The sequence below is a fragment of the Astyanax mexicanus genome, chromosome 9, assembly GCF_023375975.1.
Source record: "Astyanax mexicanus isolate ESR-SI-001 chromosome 9, AstMex3_surface, whole genome shotgun sequence".
NCBI lineage: Eukaryota > Metazoa > Chordata > Actinopteri > Characiformes > Acestrorhamphidae > Astyanax > Astyanax mexicanus.
In genome coordinates, this window is record NC_064416.1 from 38799132 (window position 1) to 38817550 (window position 18419).

Consider the following 18419-nt stretch of genomic DNA (forward strand, 5'->3'; position numbering starts at 1 on the left):
TGTGGCCTGACTCTTACTTTTACTGTACTCAACAGGGTTGCAGATGGAATACTGCTGTTGAGTATGAATTTTCTTACCGGATACAGAAAGATTTCTGTATTAAGAACCACAAGGTAAAATCATTCATTGTAAAAATTATCCCTGCAGTCCAAATATATGCTATTAAAATATATTTTTTAAACAAATTTCATTCATGGACAGTGGTTTCATATTTCTCAATATGAACTTTATTTTTCTGGAACTACACAAAGCCATTTTTAGAAAAAAAAAAACACAGCTGTGTTTTAATGCTGGTGGGGAAAGCATATTGGCCTCGGGGACTGTGGACGAGACCAACCAGAGTCTGGTGTGCCCATCTGAGAAGAGCTAGCTAGTGTTAGCGGGAAGAGAACTAAGGTTAGCAGCAAGCTAGCTAACATTAGCTGCAAGCTAGCGGATGTTACCGATGAGAGAACTAAGGTTAGCGGAGAGCTAGCTACCATTAGCTGCAAGCTAGCTGATGTTACAGAGGAGAGAACTTAGGTTAGCGGGGAGCTAGCTAACATTAGCAGCAAGCTAGCCAAGGTAATCGGGGAGAGAATTAAGGTTAGCAGAGACCTAGCTAATATTAGCGGCAAGCTAGCTAAGGTTTCTAGGGCGAGAACTAAGGTTAGCGGAGAGCTAGCTAACATTAGCTGCAAGCTAAATAAAAAAAAATGTGTTTTGCTGTTTTGTAAACAGTTATGTACATAATTTTTCAACTTATGAGGCTTTTAATTTTGAGCAGGTTTTTCATTTTGAGCTTTTTTTATAATGGAGACTGTTATTTCATTATTCTTTATGGTCCCTACATGCAATTCAGTGTGTTGTTTAACAAAATGCAACTTACATATGTTTTATTGTCTCTGTTTTGAATCACAATTGAACAAAATTGAAAAAAAAAAAAGATAACAAATGGGAAATGCTAAGTTTTGATTTCCAATACAATACATTATTTTCTAACAAAGAAATGATGACTACATTTTTGGGTCTTGTATCATATATAGGTCTTAATAAGGGCTTAAAAAGTATTAAGTTTGACTTTTAAAATAGTGCAAAAACCCTGATTAATTTACTATCATAGTCTTTCCAAAACCATCTTCATCTTAACATCTACCATCTTCACAAATGATGATGCTATAACCCTGTATTGATGCATAAATGGTCTTTCTCAGCCGCAGAGTAAATTACAACTTGTTCTTATAGCCTACAACACTGAGGCCAGGCAGATACAGTATAATATAAATTGCATGTAATAAAATACAGATGGTACTGGGAGCCAATGAAAAAATGTGCAATTTATACATTAAAACTATAAGCTTATTTTTGGGGGTTGAAAAACTTTAGTGATTAATGTTCAAAATCAAAGCATTGTTGATCTGTGTCATACCAGCAAATTTTTTTAAATGTTAAACCAACAGCATTTTAAATCCATTGAGCACAATCGCCTTTAAGTGGCTTCATGAATTAGAATTAGATTAACTCCATCAGGCTTAAATTTGGAGTGGTGATTTCTCTTTGCAGTGCTGTTGCATTTATCCAGTCATTAGTAAATTAAGGACACAGTCTCTTTAATAATAATGACCTTGTTTGGGAGGCAGACGGTTTCAAGGAATGACATAAAGGTAGTAATCTCAAGGAGCAGCACAGCAGACCCTCAGAGACAGCTGCACAACAAACTGTACACCAAAATAGAACAGCAGTTACAGAAAGCACATGTGAAAATGGGGAAAAGAAAGTATTGTTACAACCACAGGATTATGAAGAATGGTGTTTTAACTTAGGAAAGTAGGTCACAGTGATCCACGAGTAGGTTAACGGAGAGAAAAAAGGGACACCTACTGCAAAACAATCATAGATTACGAGAAAATCTGCACATTTGTACCCTTTAACACAGGGATGAATTTGAACGTTTGTTATTGGTCCGCCTTCAGAGACAGAAGCCCATCAGTTGTGCTTATTCAGTGGTGACACAGCCCACAAGATGCTGTTGGCTGGATATGTCTTGTTGGTTGACTATTCTCAGGCGTTTAAAAATTCCAGCTGCACTGCTGTGTCTGATCCACTCATACCAGAACAACACACACTAACACACTAACCTCACACACCACCACTATGTCAGTGTCGTTGCAGTGTAAAGATCATTTTGAAGTAAAGATCATTTTTAGGCTGAACTAAAGACATTGTTGCCATGTGGGTCAGCCAGACCTGACTCTTCCTGAGTTCCTCAGTTTTCTCCAGTTTCCAAAAGTCTTTTGAAGGGAAACATTACTCATGACTTCTAATTTCTCTAAAGAAAAGACTAAATTACTTTGAATAGTTACCGAGTTATCTTTGTTTCTGTGTCTTTTTCTAGTTATTATGATGATTAAGTGTGTGTGTGTGTGTGTTGTGTGTAAGTGTGTAAATGCTGCAGTAGAGAGTGCAGTAACACCATCTGTTCCATCTGTGCACTGCTGTACTACAGATACAGGATTGAGATTTTTAAAAATTCATTTCCTTTTACTTTTTTTTTTTCATTACTAGTTACTTGTTTGTCAATGATTTGTTAGCTAAAAATCACCCATTCTTTTTTAAACAATATACAGCTCTGGAAAAAAATTAGAGAAATCTTCAGTTTCTGAATCAGTTTCGCTGATTTTGCTATTTATAGATTTATGTTTGAGTAAAATGAACTTTGTTGTTTTATTCTATAAACTACGGACAACATTTATCCCAAATTCCAAAAGAGAATATAGTTATTTAGAGCATTTATTTGCAGAAAATGCGAAATGGCTGAAATAACAAAAAAAATGCAGAGCTTTCAGACCTTAAATAATGCAAAGAAAACAAGTTCATATTCATAAAGTTTTAAGAGTTCAGAAATCAATATTGGTGGAATCACCCTGTTTTTAATCACAGTTTTCATGCATCTTGGCATCATGTTCTCCTCCGCCAGTCTTACACACTGCTTTGGCATAACTTTATGCCTTTACTACTGGTGCAAAAATTCAATCAGATCATCTTGGTTTGATGGCTTGTGATCGTCCTTCATTCTCTTGATTATATTCCAGAGCTTTTCAGTTTGGTAAAATAAAAAAACTCATAATTTTAAAGTGGTCTCTTATTTTTTTACAGAGATGTTTATGATTCTAAAAGTAAATCAAACCTCAAACCTTAGACATCAAACACGTCTTCCTGAGTCAACATCAAACGGCCACACTCAAGAGTAACTTTCTGGAATTCAGATTGTGACCGCAAATGCTCTCTGCATGTTGTTTCCAGACTTCAGGAGACGGGGGGTCCTAGCGTGCAGAGTCTGTCGCTGTCGGAGAGCCATGTGGCTGAGCTGGATGGGGAGACGGTGCGTCTGTTCGGCCCTGGAGCCTTGGAGGCTCTGGAGAGGGGCTGGGGGGTGCAGACTGCCAGCGCTGTCACCACCATCACCTTCCGCTACATTCAGTTTGATAGCATCGTCCCCACCCTGCCTCGCATCCGCCTCAAATTCCCCAACCTAGTGGTGAGTCTGGTGTTAAATAGGGATGGAAAGGTTACTGTAAAAATTCAGATACAGGTAATTAATTAAAGACTAAAGATATACTGTATTAGAATAATGCATTGTAATGCTTCCAGTTTTAAAGAAAAAATTGATAAAGACAATAGGAAAACAATTACAAAAAACGACTTTGCCAACAGCGAATTAAAAATAACTTCAAAATGTTTCTTAGTGACAAATGAAAAGGTGTTATTGAGAGAGTCCTGTTATTGAGCATGATACTTTCTATTTTAGAAGAGACTTTAATATTCTTCCCATTTCAAAGCGTCTCATGCTCAGACTGCGTGAGTATGAACTGTTTGCTGGGATACCACTGTTTCATCAGCTGGGCTGCTGCTATGCATCCACACAGAGATAAAGGAGATAGGTTCAGTGAGTTCCAGGGTACGTATGGTCATGATAAACCTGAAAAAATGATGGAATTTGAAAATAGCAATTTCCAGGCCTAGATAAGTTTTAGAAAAATACAAATACACAGAATGTTTTGGTAAAGCCATGTTACTTTGCAATTTACAAATGTGTGCTTCCATTTATCGACTAAGAAAAGCTATTTTGAGCTAAAAAATACATCAGCTCAGTAATATTGCCCTACGCAATGGAGCTCTCAGGATCTGACACACATTTTATTATTATTGAAGAAGATTGTGTCAACATTGCTTAAATGTTTTTTTTTATCATAATAGTTTTAGTTGATTGGTTTTATTGTCCATGATGTTTTAAAGATTGTATTGTCATGACAATTTGCCTTGAAATCATGGAAAAGTCATGAAAAAGTCATGGAAAGTATTGGTTAAAACGTGTATGAACCCTGGAGTTTACTTTGAACGGAATAAATGACAAAATTAGTGCTGTAGAAATAAAAAAAAATTTAATTTAGTGCAAGGTATCAACCAATATTCTGTATATCAGGGGTCGGAAATTAAGTTTGGCTGCGGGCCAGACATTTTCCAAGCCATTATGTGGTGGGCCACAAAAAAAAAATTCTGTTTTATAAAATGAAGTGTAATGGGATGGAGTGCTACAGACTAGTAGCTCTCCAGCCCAGAGGGTTGTTGAACCCAGTTGCAGCACAGTTGATCTCAAAGCAGGTAAACCCAAGAAGAAAGAAGAAAATAAATAAATAAACACACACGGGATCGAATCTGTGTTGTCAGGGTCACAGTCCAATTTACTACCACTGCAACAGCTAGTGAATTGGGAAATAGCTGGGAAAAAATGCACCTATAAGGAGATAGGGAGCCCAAGAACGGGCAGAAAAACGAGAACGAGTGGAAACGAAAGTCAGGCCGAGCACGAGAGAGAGGCAGGGGAGGAATGTACACAAAAGCTCCCCAGAGAAGCATTTTATTATTATTATTTATTTTTTTATTTTTTTCATTATCGTTCATTATAGTTGAAACAACCTCATGGGCCAAATGTTTCATGCTTGCAGGCACATCTGGGCTGTGGGCTGCCTATTTCTGACCCCTGATGTATATGATAGAGGTGGACTAGAGAGATATAAAGCCCCCAGCATTGATCTGTGGAGCAGTTGGAAATGTGTACTCTAGAATGTTGGTGCTCCATCCAATACTTTTGGGATGAGTTGCGGATGAAGTCGGTTGGAGATTATCAAACATACTGATCTTAGTAATGCTGTTGTCGCTGATTGCAATCAAATTCGCACAGCAATGCTCATAAATCCAGTATAATTCCTTTTAGTAGAGACTGTTGTCCCCTGATTTTAAAATAAACAATAAGTGAGCTTTGGTTTTTTTCCAGTTAATTTTTTTTTTTAGTTAGGATAACAGTGCCATTTCAACCATAACATTCTATTCAGGCTGCTTAAGCTCTCTGTCAGTGACGGTAGAGAAGATGTCTAAGGCTGTCACAAAAACCTGAGTATTAACTTTCAATTTCAGTCTATTTAAGGCCTGTGAAACCTGAGAAAATCTAACGTTTAAAGAGGCCTATTACTTAAAGCCTATTAAAACAGAGGAAATCTGTCTCTTCTCAAAACCTCCAAAAAAAGAGCCCACCAAGGCTGATGTTCATAAAAGTCTATGCAAAGACTTGGCACACTGCTCTGAGATCTGTTTATGTGCCCAAGATCACCAAGAAACCTGACCGTGAGATTGACGTTCGTTATGAATACAGCCCTGGAATGCAATTAGAGTCTGAGTGTTTATTTGAAATGACTTTAACTGCTCTCCTCTCCTTTTTTCAGCATCTGATCTTCATGGAGACTAATATAACACGGCTGCTGCAGTTAGCTGCTTTAGCGCAGGTCCGGCGACTGGAACAGGTCACCATTCACCCAGAGGGGAATCCAGTAGTCAGCCTGACTCTGTGGAGAGCCTTCCTTATCTACAGACTCAACCACCTCAGCCTGCAGAAGATCAATGGAACTGAGGTGAGCTACACACTCACTTAGAGAAACCATAAATTTCTGCTAACTGAATAGTAAAAAGTGTCTAAAATGATAATATCAGCCAGTATACAGTCCAAATATACATATGAGCTGCTCTGAACTGTTCTTAATGCTCTTATTATTAAATCCTCATAGCAGTGTCCCACAGTTTTATAGAAAGGCCTCCATGGACAGTAGAGAATGTTACTCCAACAAAAGCAGATTAAACTCTGTTTTAAATCTTTAAACCTTCCCTAAAAAAACAAAAAATAAAAATAAACAGGTGTCCCAATACTTTTGTCCATAAAAATATAAATTATTGTTTTTTGTATGTATTATTTGGGCCAATTTAGACCACACTGATTATAATGAATGGTTTTAGTAATAAATAATGAATAAGTGACTAGTGGTGCTCTTTAGATTTGCAGTCATGTCATAAGGGTCACTCCTTTCCTTGTAAGTGGTGTAAAACTTGACAAGGAAAATGGATACTTTTGCATTTTACTTGTTGCTTTTTACTTTCTTCATGAAAACAATAAAAAAAAATTTTTTTTCACATTTTGAAACAAACTCTGCCCTGAAGACTTTTTGTGGTGTTTTATTCATTTTCTGTGTTGTTCTTGTACATAGAATTGTGGGTAATCAGGGGCCTGGAATGATACATCGGTTGCATCCTCAAAATGGTTCTGAAAATAAGCTGAAATTCTAGCAAATTCTGGTCTTTACTGCCTGGCCAAAAAACAAGTTGCCACAAAAAAATGGCCACACTAATATTTTGTCGGAGCACCTTTAGCTTTGATTGTGACTTGCATTGTTGGCGCCGAGTGGTCCAGCGGTCTAAAGCGCTGCCACTATGAGCAGGAGGTCGCCGGTTCGAACCCCAGCTCATGCAGCTTTGCCATCAAGCTGCCGGCGTTAGAGCCGGCGTTAGAGGGAGCAAAATTGGCCCTGCTCCCTCTGGGTGGGTAGATGGCGCTCTTTCCCCACATCACTCCTGTGGTGATGTCTGCAGCGCGGGGCGTCTGTGGGCTGGTGTACCAGAGCCGAGCCGCTGTGCTTTCCTCCAAGCGCGCTGGCTGCTCGGCAATGCTGCATCGGCAGCAGCTCGAAAAGAAGCGGTGGCTGGCTTCGCATGTGTCGGAGGAGGCGTGTGCTGGTCTTCACCCTCCTGGTGTGTTGAGGGGGAGTCCTAATGAATGGGTTGGGTAATTGGCCGTGTAAATTGGGGAGAAAATGGGAAAAATTAGAAATAAAATAAAAAAAAATAATAATAAATAAAATTTAAAAAATGGTGGCATTGTTTCGATAAGCTTTTGTGACATCACAGGATTTATTTCAATCCAGTGTAGCTGGATTAATTTTTCACTAAGATCTTGCAGCAGCATTGATGATGGTAGAGTCTGACCAACCGCTGCACAAAGCAGCTCTTCTCCATCCAGCACATCCCAAAGATTCTCAATGAGGTTAAGATCTGGACTCTCATACCCCCTGAACCACTCTTTTACAATTCCAGCCCCATTAATCCTGGCATTGTCATCTTGGAATATGACCTGGTCTATATTCAGTATATTCAGGTAGTCAGCTGATCTCATTCTTTCAGCACATACTGTTGCTGAACCTAGACCTGACCAACTGCAGCAACAACCCCACATCATTTACTTAGTAAAATTCAGTGGCCTTTTTTGGGCAGGCAGTGTATGTTGAATTTTAGAAATGTTTTGTCTGCTTGACTTTATTTGTTGTTGTTTTTATGTTTTATAACCATTATATTTTTGCCTTTTTTTTCTTTGTATGCATCAGGTGACCTTGAATGATGTCATGGCGTCAGAGCGCCTTTTTGGAACTCTGGGTCACGTTGCTTCCACAGAAACTCCACGCTGTCGTTTGTTGCTGCTACTGGAAGAGTCTAGGTATGTGTGTATGTGTGTGTGTGTGTGTGTTTGTGTGTGTGAGCGACAACCTGCCACTCTTACTATATGTGTGTATTTGAATCAAATCTGTTTGCTTTTCTTCTTACCTAGAAACTTGAGTAACAGTGTAATCGCCATGTTAAGTACCATGTAATGTGAGAGCTGTAGGCTGTCTGTCAAATCTGTTTGTCTGTCTGAACAAAAAATGAATCCCAGTACTTTTGGGATGGGTTGGGAAGTTTGGGATCAGGTGATCTCATTCGTGCTCTTGTCACTGAATGCAATCAAATCCTCACTTCTCATCACAGAAAGCCTAACCTGTTTAGTAGAGACAGCTACTCGACCCAAGGAAGAAAAACTCTTTTCATGTGTTAATAATTTTGTTAATACTGTGAATGGTGAGTTACTGAAGTGTTCTTTTAGTGTCTGAATGTAACAGTTTGTGTACATGTGTTTGCATGCCTGTGAATAGAAGAGACTTCTATTAACAGCGTATGTGTGAACGTTGCCTGAGCAGGGCATTCCGTCTGTGAGGCAGGGTGGTACCTGCCTGGCATCATCAGGCATTCCTCAGCCCAGCCAAAACCACTCCAATCTGTCAGCCGCTCAGCCTTCTTCTTTGAGCAAAGTTGCCTTAGCTGACACTGCATTTGCAGGTTAACCCTACTTTCATTCTCTTGTAGCTTCTCTCATAGAAATAAAAATCTATAAGACCGAATTCCAGAATCCTTAGAGTTCTACAGCTACTAGTTGAAAAGTAGATGGCATTGTCTACAAGTCTACAAAAGTAGATAGCTGGGTCTGTTCTCTGTTTTACCCCTGACCTTAATTAAGGGCATTTCACCTTTAAAGAAAGTATTTTAAAGGTGTACTCACACTAGGGATGGTTTGGTTGAATCGTGCCGGAGCGTGGATCTGCCCCCTCCCCACTCCCCCACAGGCTTGCACGCACACTCAATCTGCTTTAATGTACCTAAAAATACATATGGTGCGTGAATTTGCCATACTAAATATACTAATTTGCCCCTAGTGAATGGTTGTGTGGTCTATGGGGTGATCCTGCCTCACACCCAATGATTTCAAATAGACTCCTGACCCACCACAACCCTGAAGAGGAAGAAGCATAAAAGAAGAGAATTGTTCTACCCTTGGTCAGCGAGGGTGTTTCCGTGCTTTCCTCTAACTACTGCTAATGTGAGCTTAATCAATGCACTTAACCCACAACTGCTTCAAGGCTACTACAATAACACATCGGCCAAACCCTGTCATCTAATCATAGAGGTCTAGAGGAAGGAAGAGCAGTGACTGCTCGCTACCTCAGCAGTGCATAAACCATTTAAAGTGCTGTGTGAATAATGGATTATGTATAAATAATTTAAAAAACAAAAAAGGATTCCAGACCTCTAGAGTAGTGGAGTGCTGAAATCTCATTTTGATGGGTGGGAATCCACAGCACACTATATGACTTAGATCCTGGAGATTGTGAGGTCTGTGTGCAGTGTTTGGGGGTTTTTTTTTATGTATTTTGGCTTTTTGTGTGTAAAAGAAGATCATATTAGAGATATTGTATTTGAATTCATGCATATATTTATGGGTTCTTATTAAGAGGTGCCCTTATTTTTCTTTTGTTTTATTTCCCTAAGGTTCACATATGGGGTTTGTGTGTGTTTTTTTTTTTCTAAAGATTTTTCTAAAGATTTTTTTTCTCCTATTTTTTTCTCTCCAATTTAGCTAGGCCGATTATCCCACCAATCCAGCTGCTGCTCAGCTGTATATCCTTTATCACTAGTGATACTACAGCACAAGGAGTGTGAAGACTAGCATGTTTCCTTCGACACATGTGAAGTCAGCCACCACCTCTTTTCCAACTGCTGCTGATGCAGCATTTGTGTATAATAGTGTTTAATATGGTGGACTCTTATTAGTGTTATTTCAATAATTCATTCATGCCTAATAAATACTTTTATTATGGTAAGGAAAAATAATGAAAAAACATTAATCAGTGCCTGTTATTTATTGTTTTATTATTTTTATTATTTATTATTTATTGCCCATTTTTGAATATTGATGTCTAATTCGAAATTGTAAAAAATAAATAAAATTGTATTGTAACATTTTGTTCCAATATTCTTATCAGAACTAGGCATATAGAATGTAATGTAATTTAATTAATTAGCATTTAAATTTTTAGATCTGTAAAAGCAAATAATTAGCATTTTTGAAGAAGCTCTTTTATCTCCAGCACTTTCTGTAAATTCTGTGGATTAGGTCAGATAAATAAACACAGATTCACACACTGTCTTGTAATGATGCTCTCAGGACTTTTACTGTATGTCAATTAGGAACCTCATGAGTTAAAGTAAAAGACAGAGTGCTTTGAGGAGCTTTACATACAGCTTTTAAATGGTCTGTGTCACATATTTCTTAAAATCATTATAAAAACTGTTCAAAATCTGTTTAAATATGGACATGAATGGGTTAAATTGGCCTTGCCTGAGAAATGGACCAGATTGCTGACTCCCATCTTCCCCCCTCCGTTCATCCTTCAACTCCCCCTGACCGCTCACAGCAGTGCAGCGTCCTTGAACTGGACGTGGAAGTGAATGCCGTTGATTAATGGTTCATTATTGTATGAGGGGTCTTGCGGTCACTTTCAGAGAGCCTGAAGTTTCCTCTTTATAGTCCAGAGGTGTGAGCGTGGTGGTGGTGGCTGCCAGAGAGGATGCAAGGGTGTGTGTGGGCATGGATGTACGGGTGTGTTTGTGTGTGTAAGTTCCTGAGATATTTTTATAGCCCTGGCAGTAGGTCGTGTGTGTAAATGTGTGCTCATGGCCTGGTGATGGCAGGCCAGTGCTTGTTCAAAGCAGCTGCCATTTTTCATCCCTTACAGCACTGTACGGACGTGTGTATGAGAGAGAGAGAGTGAGAGAGAGAGTGAGAGAGAGAGAGAGAGAGAGAGAGAGAGAGAGAGAATCAGCCGCTGGTTGAGAATTACCTAAACACCGCAGGCTGTGTTGGCTGAGGCTCCAGTAGGGAACTCTTCATATGAAACATAGTTTCTCAATGAGCTGCTTCCAGGTATTCCAGCTGATACACCTACAGAGCAGCAGTGACTGACTGAGCTTAGACACGCACTGAAGATTGGATTAAAGGAGTCGTTTGGCAACAAAATAAAACATACACAATTTCCCTGCCTTACCCCTTACGCCCTTACCCAACATACAGTACAAGTCAATAGTGTGGACGCAGCTTAATTTCAGTGTTTTTTGTAGATTAATACTAAAGTCAACCAAATTATGAAGCAAAACATATGGAATTCTATAGTTAACATAGATGTGTCAAACAAACCAGAATATGTTTTATTTTTTAGATTCTTCAAAGTAGCACCTTTTGCATAGATGACAGTTTTGCACATCTTGGCTGGATTTTCTCAGTCAGATTTATGAGGTAGAGTCACCTGGAATTCAGGCTTTCAGTTAACAGCTGTGCTGAACTTATCAAGAGTTAATTGTGAAGAGTGAAGAGGCAGAGTTGGTATACAGTGAAATACCCTATTTGAGTCATGATCTAATCCATATAATGGCAAGAACTACTTAACTAAGTAAAGAAAAAAATGTATTTAGGAAATAAAGATCAATCAGCCCAAAAAATGTTAAGTACTTTAAAAATATCAAGTGCAGTCACATAGACCATCAAAAACGTTCTGATGAAACTGACTCTCATCAGGACCACCCAATCTTTTTTGGTAGACGTGGATGCTCTGTGCTCCAGATCAAAGTAAAAACAAAAATGGCCAATCACACTATTATTAACAGAAATTCCAAAACCTGTCTTGGTGTGCCGTTGTGTTGCTACACTTTTGTAATGCAGCATAATTGCCAAAAAGTACATTTAGATCTTAGAGCAATCTATGATGCATTTAAGATGACATCTTTTTCTTTTTCAGACTGTGCAAAACTAAATTCAAAATAAATTGAAAACGCCATTTGATTGTGCTTTGTATTATTTTCCCACATTTTTCCCTAATTTTACCTAATTTTCTAAAAGTTGTAATTGATTTAAACTGAATTACAACGAATAATACGACACTAATAGTGTATACACACTTAAAACTGCAGTACTAATTACTTCCTGATTGGAAGTAATATATATTTTTTTTTGCTGTTTAGGTCTGTGTATGGTTGAGTGGTACTGAACAGCAGGCAACTGATTGGAGTAATTGTGTATAGCTATGATGTCTGCACTATTATCTGCAAACACACTATTTACTCACAGGATTTAAAATTTAAACATACTGTAACAATGTGCAACAATAGGACATCAGCAGCCAGAGTCTGAGTCTCCCCACATCACACCCAAAGCTAGGGGTATTAGTAGTATAAGACAGATTGCTGGTTAGAGAGTAATTAAGCTTCTAAACTGTGAAGAAAATGGGATAAAAAAAAAAAAAAAAAACAATGTGCAACAATAGCAATGTGCCATCTATATTGATGTAAATATACATATACAGTACCTTATAAAAATACAATACCTTATCTTCATAGATGAAAATAATTGATTGTATCTAAACTGTTGACTCTGTCTATCTCTGTTTTGCTGTAGGAAGAGGCAGCTGCAGTTCCTGCTGGAGGGGAGGGGTCGCAGGGCTGGTTTGAGCCCTGAGGAGCTGAAGGAAAACGGGAAGCTGCTGGGAGAGAGCATGAGCCGGGCGCTCTTTAACTACCCCAGCAGAGACTGCAGCTCCGAAAGCCCTGAGGTAACACACTGACAGCACTTTAACTCCCATTGCCTGTCAGAAGTTTAGATACAACTGAGTGCTTTCAAAGAATTTTAAAGACATTCATTGAAAGGCATATGGTTAAATAGGCAGTCTATATTTATTATACAGTAAAGAAATCCATTCAGTCGTGTCTTTCTTTTTTTAAAACATTTAAATAGCATACTCCAATTTCTCCAAGGTCTAGAAATCAGATTAAGCAATGGATTAAGCAGATACAATTTGACAAATGTTTGCTTTATATTGGCAGATTGTAAGTGATAGACCAACATAAAGTAGCACATAGTTGTAAAGTGAAATGAAAATGATACATGGTTTTATTTAAATTTTAATCAAAAAACAATCTGAAAAGTTTGACGTGTAAGTACTCAGCCTCTAAATAAAATCCAGTGCAATCTATTGCCTTCAGTAGTCACTTAATTAGTTAGTAGAGTCCAGCTGTGTGTAATTTAGTCTCGGTATAAATATAAACACCTGTTCTGTGAAGGCCTCAGTGGTTTATTAGAGAACACTTGTGAAAAACAGCATAATGAAGACCAAGGAACTCAACAGACGGGTCAGAAATAAAGTTGTAAAGAAGTTTAGTTTATAAAAACATCTCCCAAACTTTGAACATCCCAAGGAGCACTGTTCAACCCATCATCCATAAATGGAAAAAGTATTCTACAATCACCATCCTAGCAAGACATGGTCGTCCACCCAAAACTAACAGATCGGGCAAGGAGAGCACTAGTCAGAGAAGCAGCCAAGAGGCCCATGGACACTCTGGAGGAGCTGCAGAAATCCACAGATCAGGTGTTGAGAATCTGTCCACAGGACAACTTTAAGTCGGGCACTCCACAAATCTGGCGTCTATGAAAGAGTGGCAAAAAGAAAACCATTGTTCATTCCACTTCACAATTATGTGCTATTTTGGGTTAGACTATCACCAAAACAATACTCAACACAAAACATTTAAATAAGATGGGGAGTGTAAGAGAAGGAGAAGAATAAGAACGGAGTGAAAGAGAGTGAATGTTAGTTATAAGATTTATTCCACATTTTAGCATATAAACAAAAAGTAATGTAAAAAGTAATAAAACCTTTTTTACCAGGCTCTTTTAAAAAATGGGACCAAATTTCTTTTAGTTATTAATTTTAGTAATAAAAGTGAACCATTAAGATCAGTAAATAATATACAGCTCTGGAAAAAAAATAAGAGACCACTTAATAATGATGAGTTTCTTTGATTTTACCAAATTGAAAACCTCTGGAATATAATCAAGAGGAAGATGGACGATCACAAGCTATCAAACCAGGCAGAACTAATTGAATTTTTGCACCAAAATTCAAGTCATCCAAAATACTGGTGAAGGAGAACATGCCAAAATACATAAAAAACTGTGATTAAAAAACAGGGTTATTACACCAAATATTGAATTTTATAAATATGAACTTGTTTTCTTTGCATTATTTGAGGTCTGAAAGTTCTGCATATTTTTTGTTAAGTTTAGCCATTTCCTATTTTAGGCAAAAAAAAAAAAAAATTAAAAGACAATATTTTTATTTGGAATTTGGGAGAAATGTTGTCTGTAGTTTAAAGAATAAAACAACAATGTTTATTTTACTCAAACTTATACCTATAAATAGCAAAATCAGAGAAACTGATTCAGAATTTTTCCAGAGCTGTATATACCTTTCATTGTTAGTGTATACAGTGTAGGGCTGGACCCGAATATTCGGGTATTCGGATATTCGTTCGTTGAGTAGGTATTCGGTTTTTAATTTTGGTATTCGGATATTCGTTTTTTTTCTCCTTTCCAGAGTTCCACCTCACTCTAACCACTTCTGTTCTCGCGGGTCCCGTCAGAATATGCTGCGCGCGGGACAGAACTGAACTGTTATTGGCTGGAGCGGGAGTTTAATCCAGACGATGCGGGAGCAAATTAATAAATAGTTAAGAAAACTGTAATAATTGTAAAAAAAAAAAAACCTAAAGAAAACTCTCAACGCGCAGGATGGACCGACACACACACGCACACACCGATGGTGTTTGGACTGGGGTAAGGAACGGGACCACACTATTCAGCGCTGCTGTTTTAATAAATATATAAGTAAATTTGAAGCATTAAATGTAGTTTATTTAATTTACATTAGGAACGTGGGGCGGGAGCGGCAGAAATGTGTATGTGGCGGGCGGGCGCGGGATTAAAAGAAGCAATTTTTTTGCGGAGCGGTAACGAGACAGAAACGCGGAGCGTGGAAGAGTGGGTTTAAAAATCAGTCTCGCGCAGACCTCTATTATACATGATAAAAAAAATGCAGGCTCTTCGAAACTGATTTATATAATAAAACGTAAGGGGTAATGTGGCAACAGTAGGGGCTAAATCGGTTACAAAAGCCTGGCCTACAAAAATGATGTCTGAACGAATTTCCTCTTATCTAATATAATTTAAAATGGTTTAAAAATATAAAATAATTTCTAAGCAAACGAAATATTTAATATTGAGCTTATAGCCCAAGTGCAAAAATACAAAATCAGTAATATGCCCTGCACAATCCTTTAACCGAAATAGACCAAGTACAGTTTACAATGACTGTCCTCTAATATAATTAACAATGTTTAAGAATATAAAATACTTCCTGAACAAACGTTTTTTTTGTTTGTTTTTTTAAGCAAATAGCCTAAGTGTGAAAACACAAACAGCAATTTACTGGGCTGGCTTGCGCAGCGGAGAAACCGTGCAGCAGCAGCCGCGGTGTGGGGCAGCAGAAATTCCGTGATGAAAACACAAAGAAATCTGGGCTAAAAACACAGAAAAAATATGGGGTGAAAACACAAAAATCCGGGATAAAAACACCAAAAATCCGGGGTGAATATGTCTCGTCGGTCAGAGCAAATTGAACATTTTTCAGTGGATTAAAGGGGCCGTGATTTGCTTTTTTTTTTTTTTTTTACCTCTTTTTTTAAAAACGAATATTCGAATATTCGCTTCGAATCAGTGCCGAATATCCGGAGCTCAAAAAACGCTATTCGGGCCAGCCCTAATACAGTGTACAATGGCAGAGAGTGATGTGTTCTGTATTACTGCTCCAATCCCAGTACTAACTGTAACTCTCTGTTTGTTCTCCTTCGTTCTGCCTGTGCGGTTGGGCCATCAGGAAAGTGGAGGTGAGGTTCTGGAGCGTGGGCTGATGGTGGAGCAGTACCTGAAAGGGTTGGTGCACAGAGCTTCCAGCACCAGTGTAAAGGGGGACGCTCTGCATAAGCTGTGGCCCGCTGTGTTCGTGGAGATGGTGAGGGACTCGGTGGTAGAGATGAGGGACACGCCAGCCTACAGACGGACCTGCCTGAACTCGCTCGCCCACAGCAAATGAAAGAGAGAGAGAGAGAGAGAAAACCGTAGTGAAGAAGGATGCAGGATGAAAAAGAGAGAGATCAGAAAGTGGGAGGAGAGGAATGAAGGGACGACTCTGCACTTACCCCACCCAGGAAAAACAACAACATTCCCAGCATTCGTTTTTTCATCTCCCTCTCCAGGTTTCACGATTCTCTCTCGTTCCCAAACTCAGAGTCTCCTATGGAGACTTTAATTCGCAATAGATCAAACGTTGATGGATGGATGGATGGATGGATGGAGAAAATAAAACCAGTCTACCTGAGAGATATAGAGATTATCTATCACAGAACTCCTCTGCCTGAGAGAGATAGAGAGATGCACCTGACTGAATGTGAATGTGAATGTGAAACGATGCCTGTGATGTTTCTTAGTTCAGTCATTCACTTCATCTGTACCAGAGCATTACTCTCAGTAGTAAACCAGGCTGTGCTGTGTTGTTCTGGTCTTCCTAATGGTGCTCCGAACATAGGTCATAGGTCAGTTCTCGGACAAACTTACTAGCATAGGTCAGTCTCTGATCAAAATATCCTACCATAGGTTAGTTCCTGAAAATAAACAGTCAGTCCACATCTCATTCTGCCCACACATAAGACTGGAACAGCCTTTGATTTTGATCTATTCTAGCATCCTCCTGTCTTCTCTCTAAGCCTTACGCCGCTGAATGACATCCAAATGACTTCTACTGTTCTTGCACAGTTTTTGTTCTGTTCTGAATTTTACGGAATATTAAAAAAGAATGATGAACTTTTTGAGGTTTCACTAGAAGTGTATTTCCAATAGCAAAACCAACAGCACTTCTGTGAAGTGAAGTGAGTACATTTGTACATTTGTGCATAACTAAACCAAAGGTGTAAAAGTTGATGATTGGTGCCAGATGCCAGTTCTATCAGGAGAATTCAGGGGAGAGCCTATAAAAGAACTATATAAAATATTTACAGTTTTATCAGAAACAATATCTTAGTAAAAGTCTTTGGTGTTGGCCCCGTCATCAATCCAGACTTTGTAGCATCTGGACTGCAAGTCCTGTCGTGTGTAGAAGGCAGAGGCAGAGCCAACCCCCGGACAACTGGACAGAACCAACCTGGAGGCAGTGGAGAGGATGGAGGGGAAAAATCTTGTATCAACCACTTCTGAAAGCAGGAAGTCAAGGGTGATGCTAGTGATTGATCAAGCTAAGGTGACATAGCATTAGAGTCTTCTCACAGAATTATGCTGAGCTTGCATTTCTAGATAAGTTGTATGATTTATTTATTTAAGTGATCACATAACAACATATTCAGATTTCCTTCATTGGATTAATGCCTACAAATAGGATTGTAGCTCATTAATCAGAATTCCCATCACTTGTAGCTATATAGGGAAAGTAGTACAAAGATGTATCTTTTTGCCTGTATGCACATGCTTAGTGCTGTTACTGAAGGAGGCCAAATACCTTATAGGACTTTCTGTTCCAACAGAAAGACTTCAGAAGCAATAGCGCAATAATAGCTTTAATTTCAATAGTATTAACAATGTATTAGATAACAGTTTATGTAAAGTAAGTCTTTGGCGTAGGCCCTGTTGTCGCCCCAGGTATGCAACCTCTGGACCCTCGCAGATCCTGTCGTATGTCGGAAGCAGGGGCGGAGCCAAACCCCTGGGCAGCCACCAAGACCAAACTGGACCCAACTGGCGGTGGGAAGAAAGGAGGAGAAACGAAACAGAGTCTGCAAGCAGAGAAGGGCGTGAAAGGGGATGAAATTAGTTAAAAACTTTAGTTTTTAGTTCAAAGTGCAAAAAGTGATATGTCAGCTGGTTGTGGCTACTGCGCTTGTGCAAATCTCCATATTGAAAGGAAGCGTTAAGAAGCATTAATATCATCACCAGTGACTGGTCCCATCATTTATTACATCCTTCCAGTGGCTATGTGCACCTATGTACTGTTTCAGGGACAAATTGGTTGCAAATTAACAATACAGACAGTAACAGGTCATTAACATTTGTGAATGTTAAGAACTGTCAAGATATGTGAACCTGGTTGCAATTTTCCTTTCATAACTCATAACTGACTTTACAATTTTACACTCAACAGCATCACTATGAGCTGAATCTTCAGGAGCCTGAAATCGCTTGATAAAGATGTCTTTCACAAGCAGATGAGAAATCAGTCACAAGGGAATTCTGTGAGATGGTAAAGTTGGGCTTATCCAAATCTGTACATGTGAAAGAAATGTACAAAATGTGCTGCTTCAAGCTAAAAAAAAAAATCTAGATAACAAAAACATTTTGTTGCATTCTGTAAGATTAAGCAATAGATTTTTGTACATTCATTGCTTTACAATACTTTTTCAAAAGTTAAGATTTTCCAACTTATCTTTCTGAAGTGCTCTTGAAAAGTGGAATGTGTTAGGAAGCCATTGAGGCAATTTTA

General features: G+C 38.6%; 1 protein-coding gene and 1 long non-coding RNA gene across 3 annotated transcripts in view; one reads left to right on the forward strand and one right to left on the reverse strand.

Annotated features, from left to right (window-relative positions):
- LOC103024138 (leucine-rich repeat-containing protein 49) overlaps positions 1 to 16758 on the forward strand; it is a 78259-nt gene extending 61501 nt beyond the window's left edge. Inside the window, exons 14-18 of one of the 2 annotated variants that reach the window (XM_022679832.2) lie at positions 3283 to 3517; positions 5760 to 5945; positions 7743 to 7852; positions 12455 to 12608; positions 15771 to 16758. In XM_022679832.2, coding sequence (XP_022535553.1) covers positions 3283 to 3517; positions 5760 to 5945; positions 7743 to 7852; positions 12455 to 12608; positions 15771 to 15986 — 901 coding nt within the window. In that variant the 3' untranslated portion in view covers positions 15987 to 16758. Of the gene's footprint in view, positions 1 to 3282; positions 3518 to 5759; positions 5946 to 7742; positions 7853 to 9583; positions 12435 to 12454; positions 12609 to 15770 lie in introns of those variants that run through there. The other variant, XM_049483620.1, reaches the window with a different exon arrangement.
- Positions 1 to 18419, reverse strand: part of LOC125804591 (uncharacterized) — a 349596-nt gene that overhangs the window by 134103 nt on the left and 197074 nt on the right. The gene's annotated exons all lie outside the window — the stretch shown is intronic.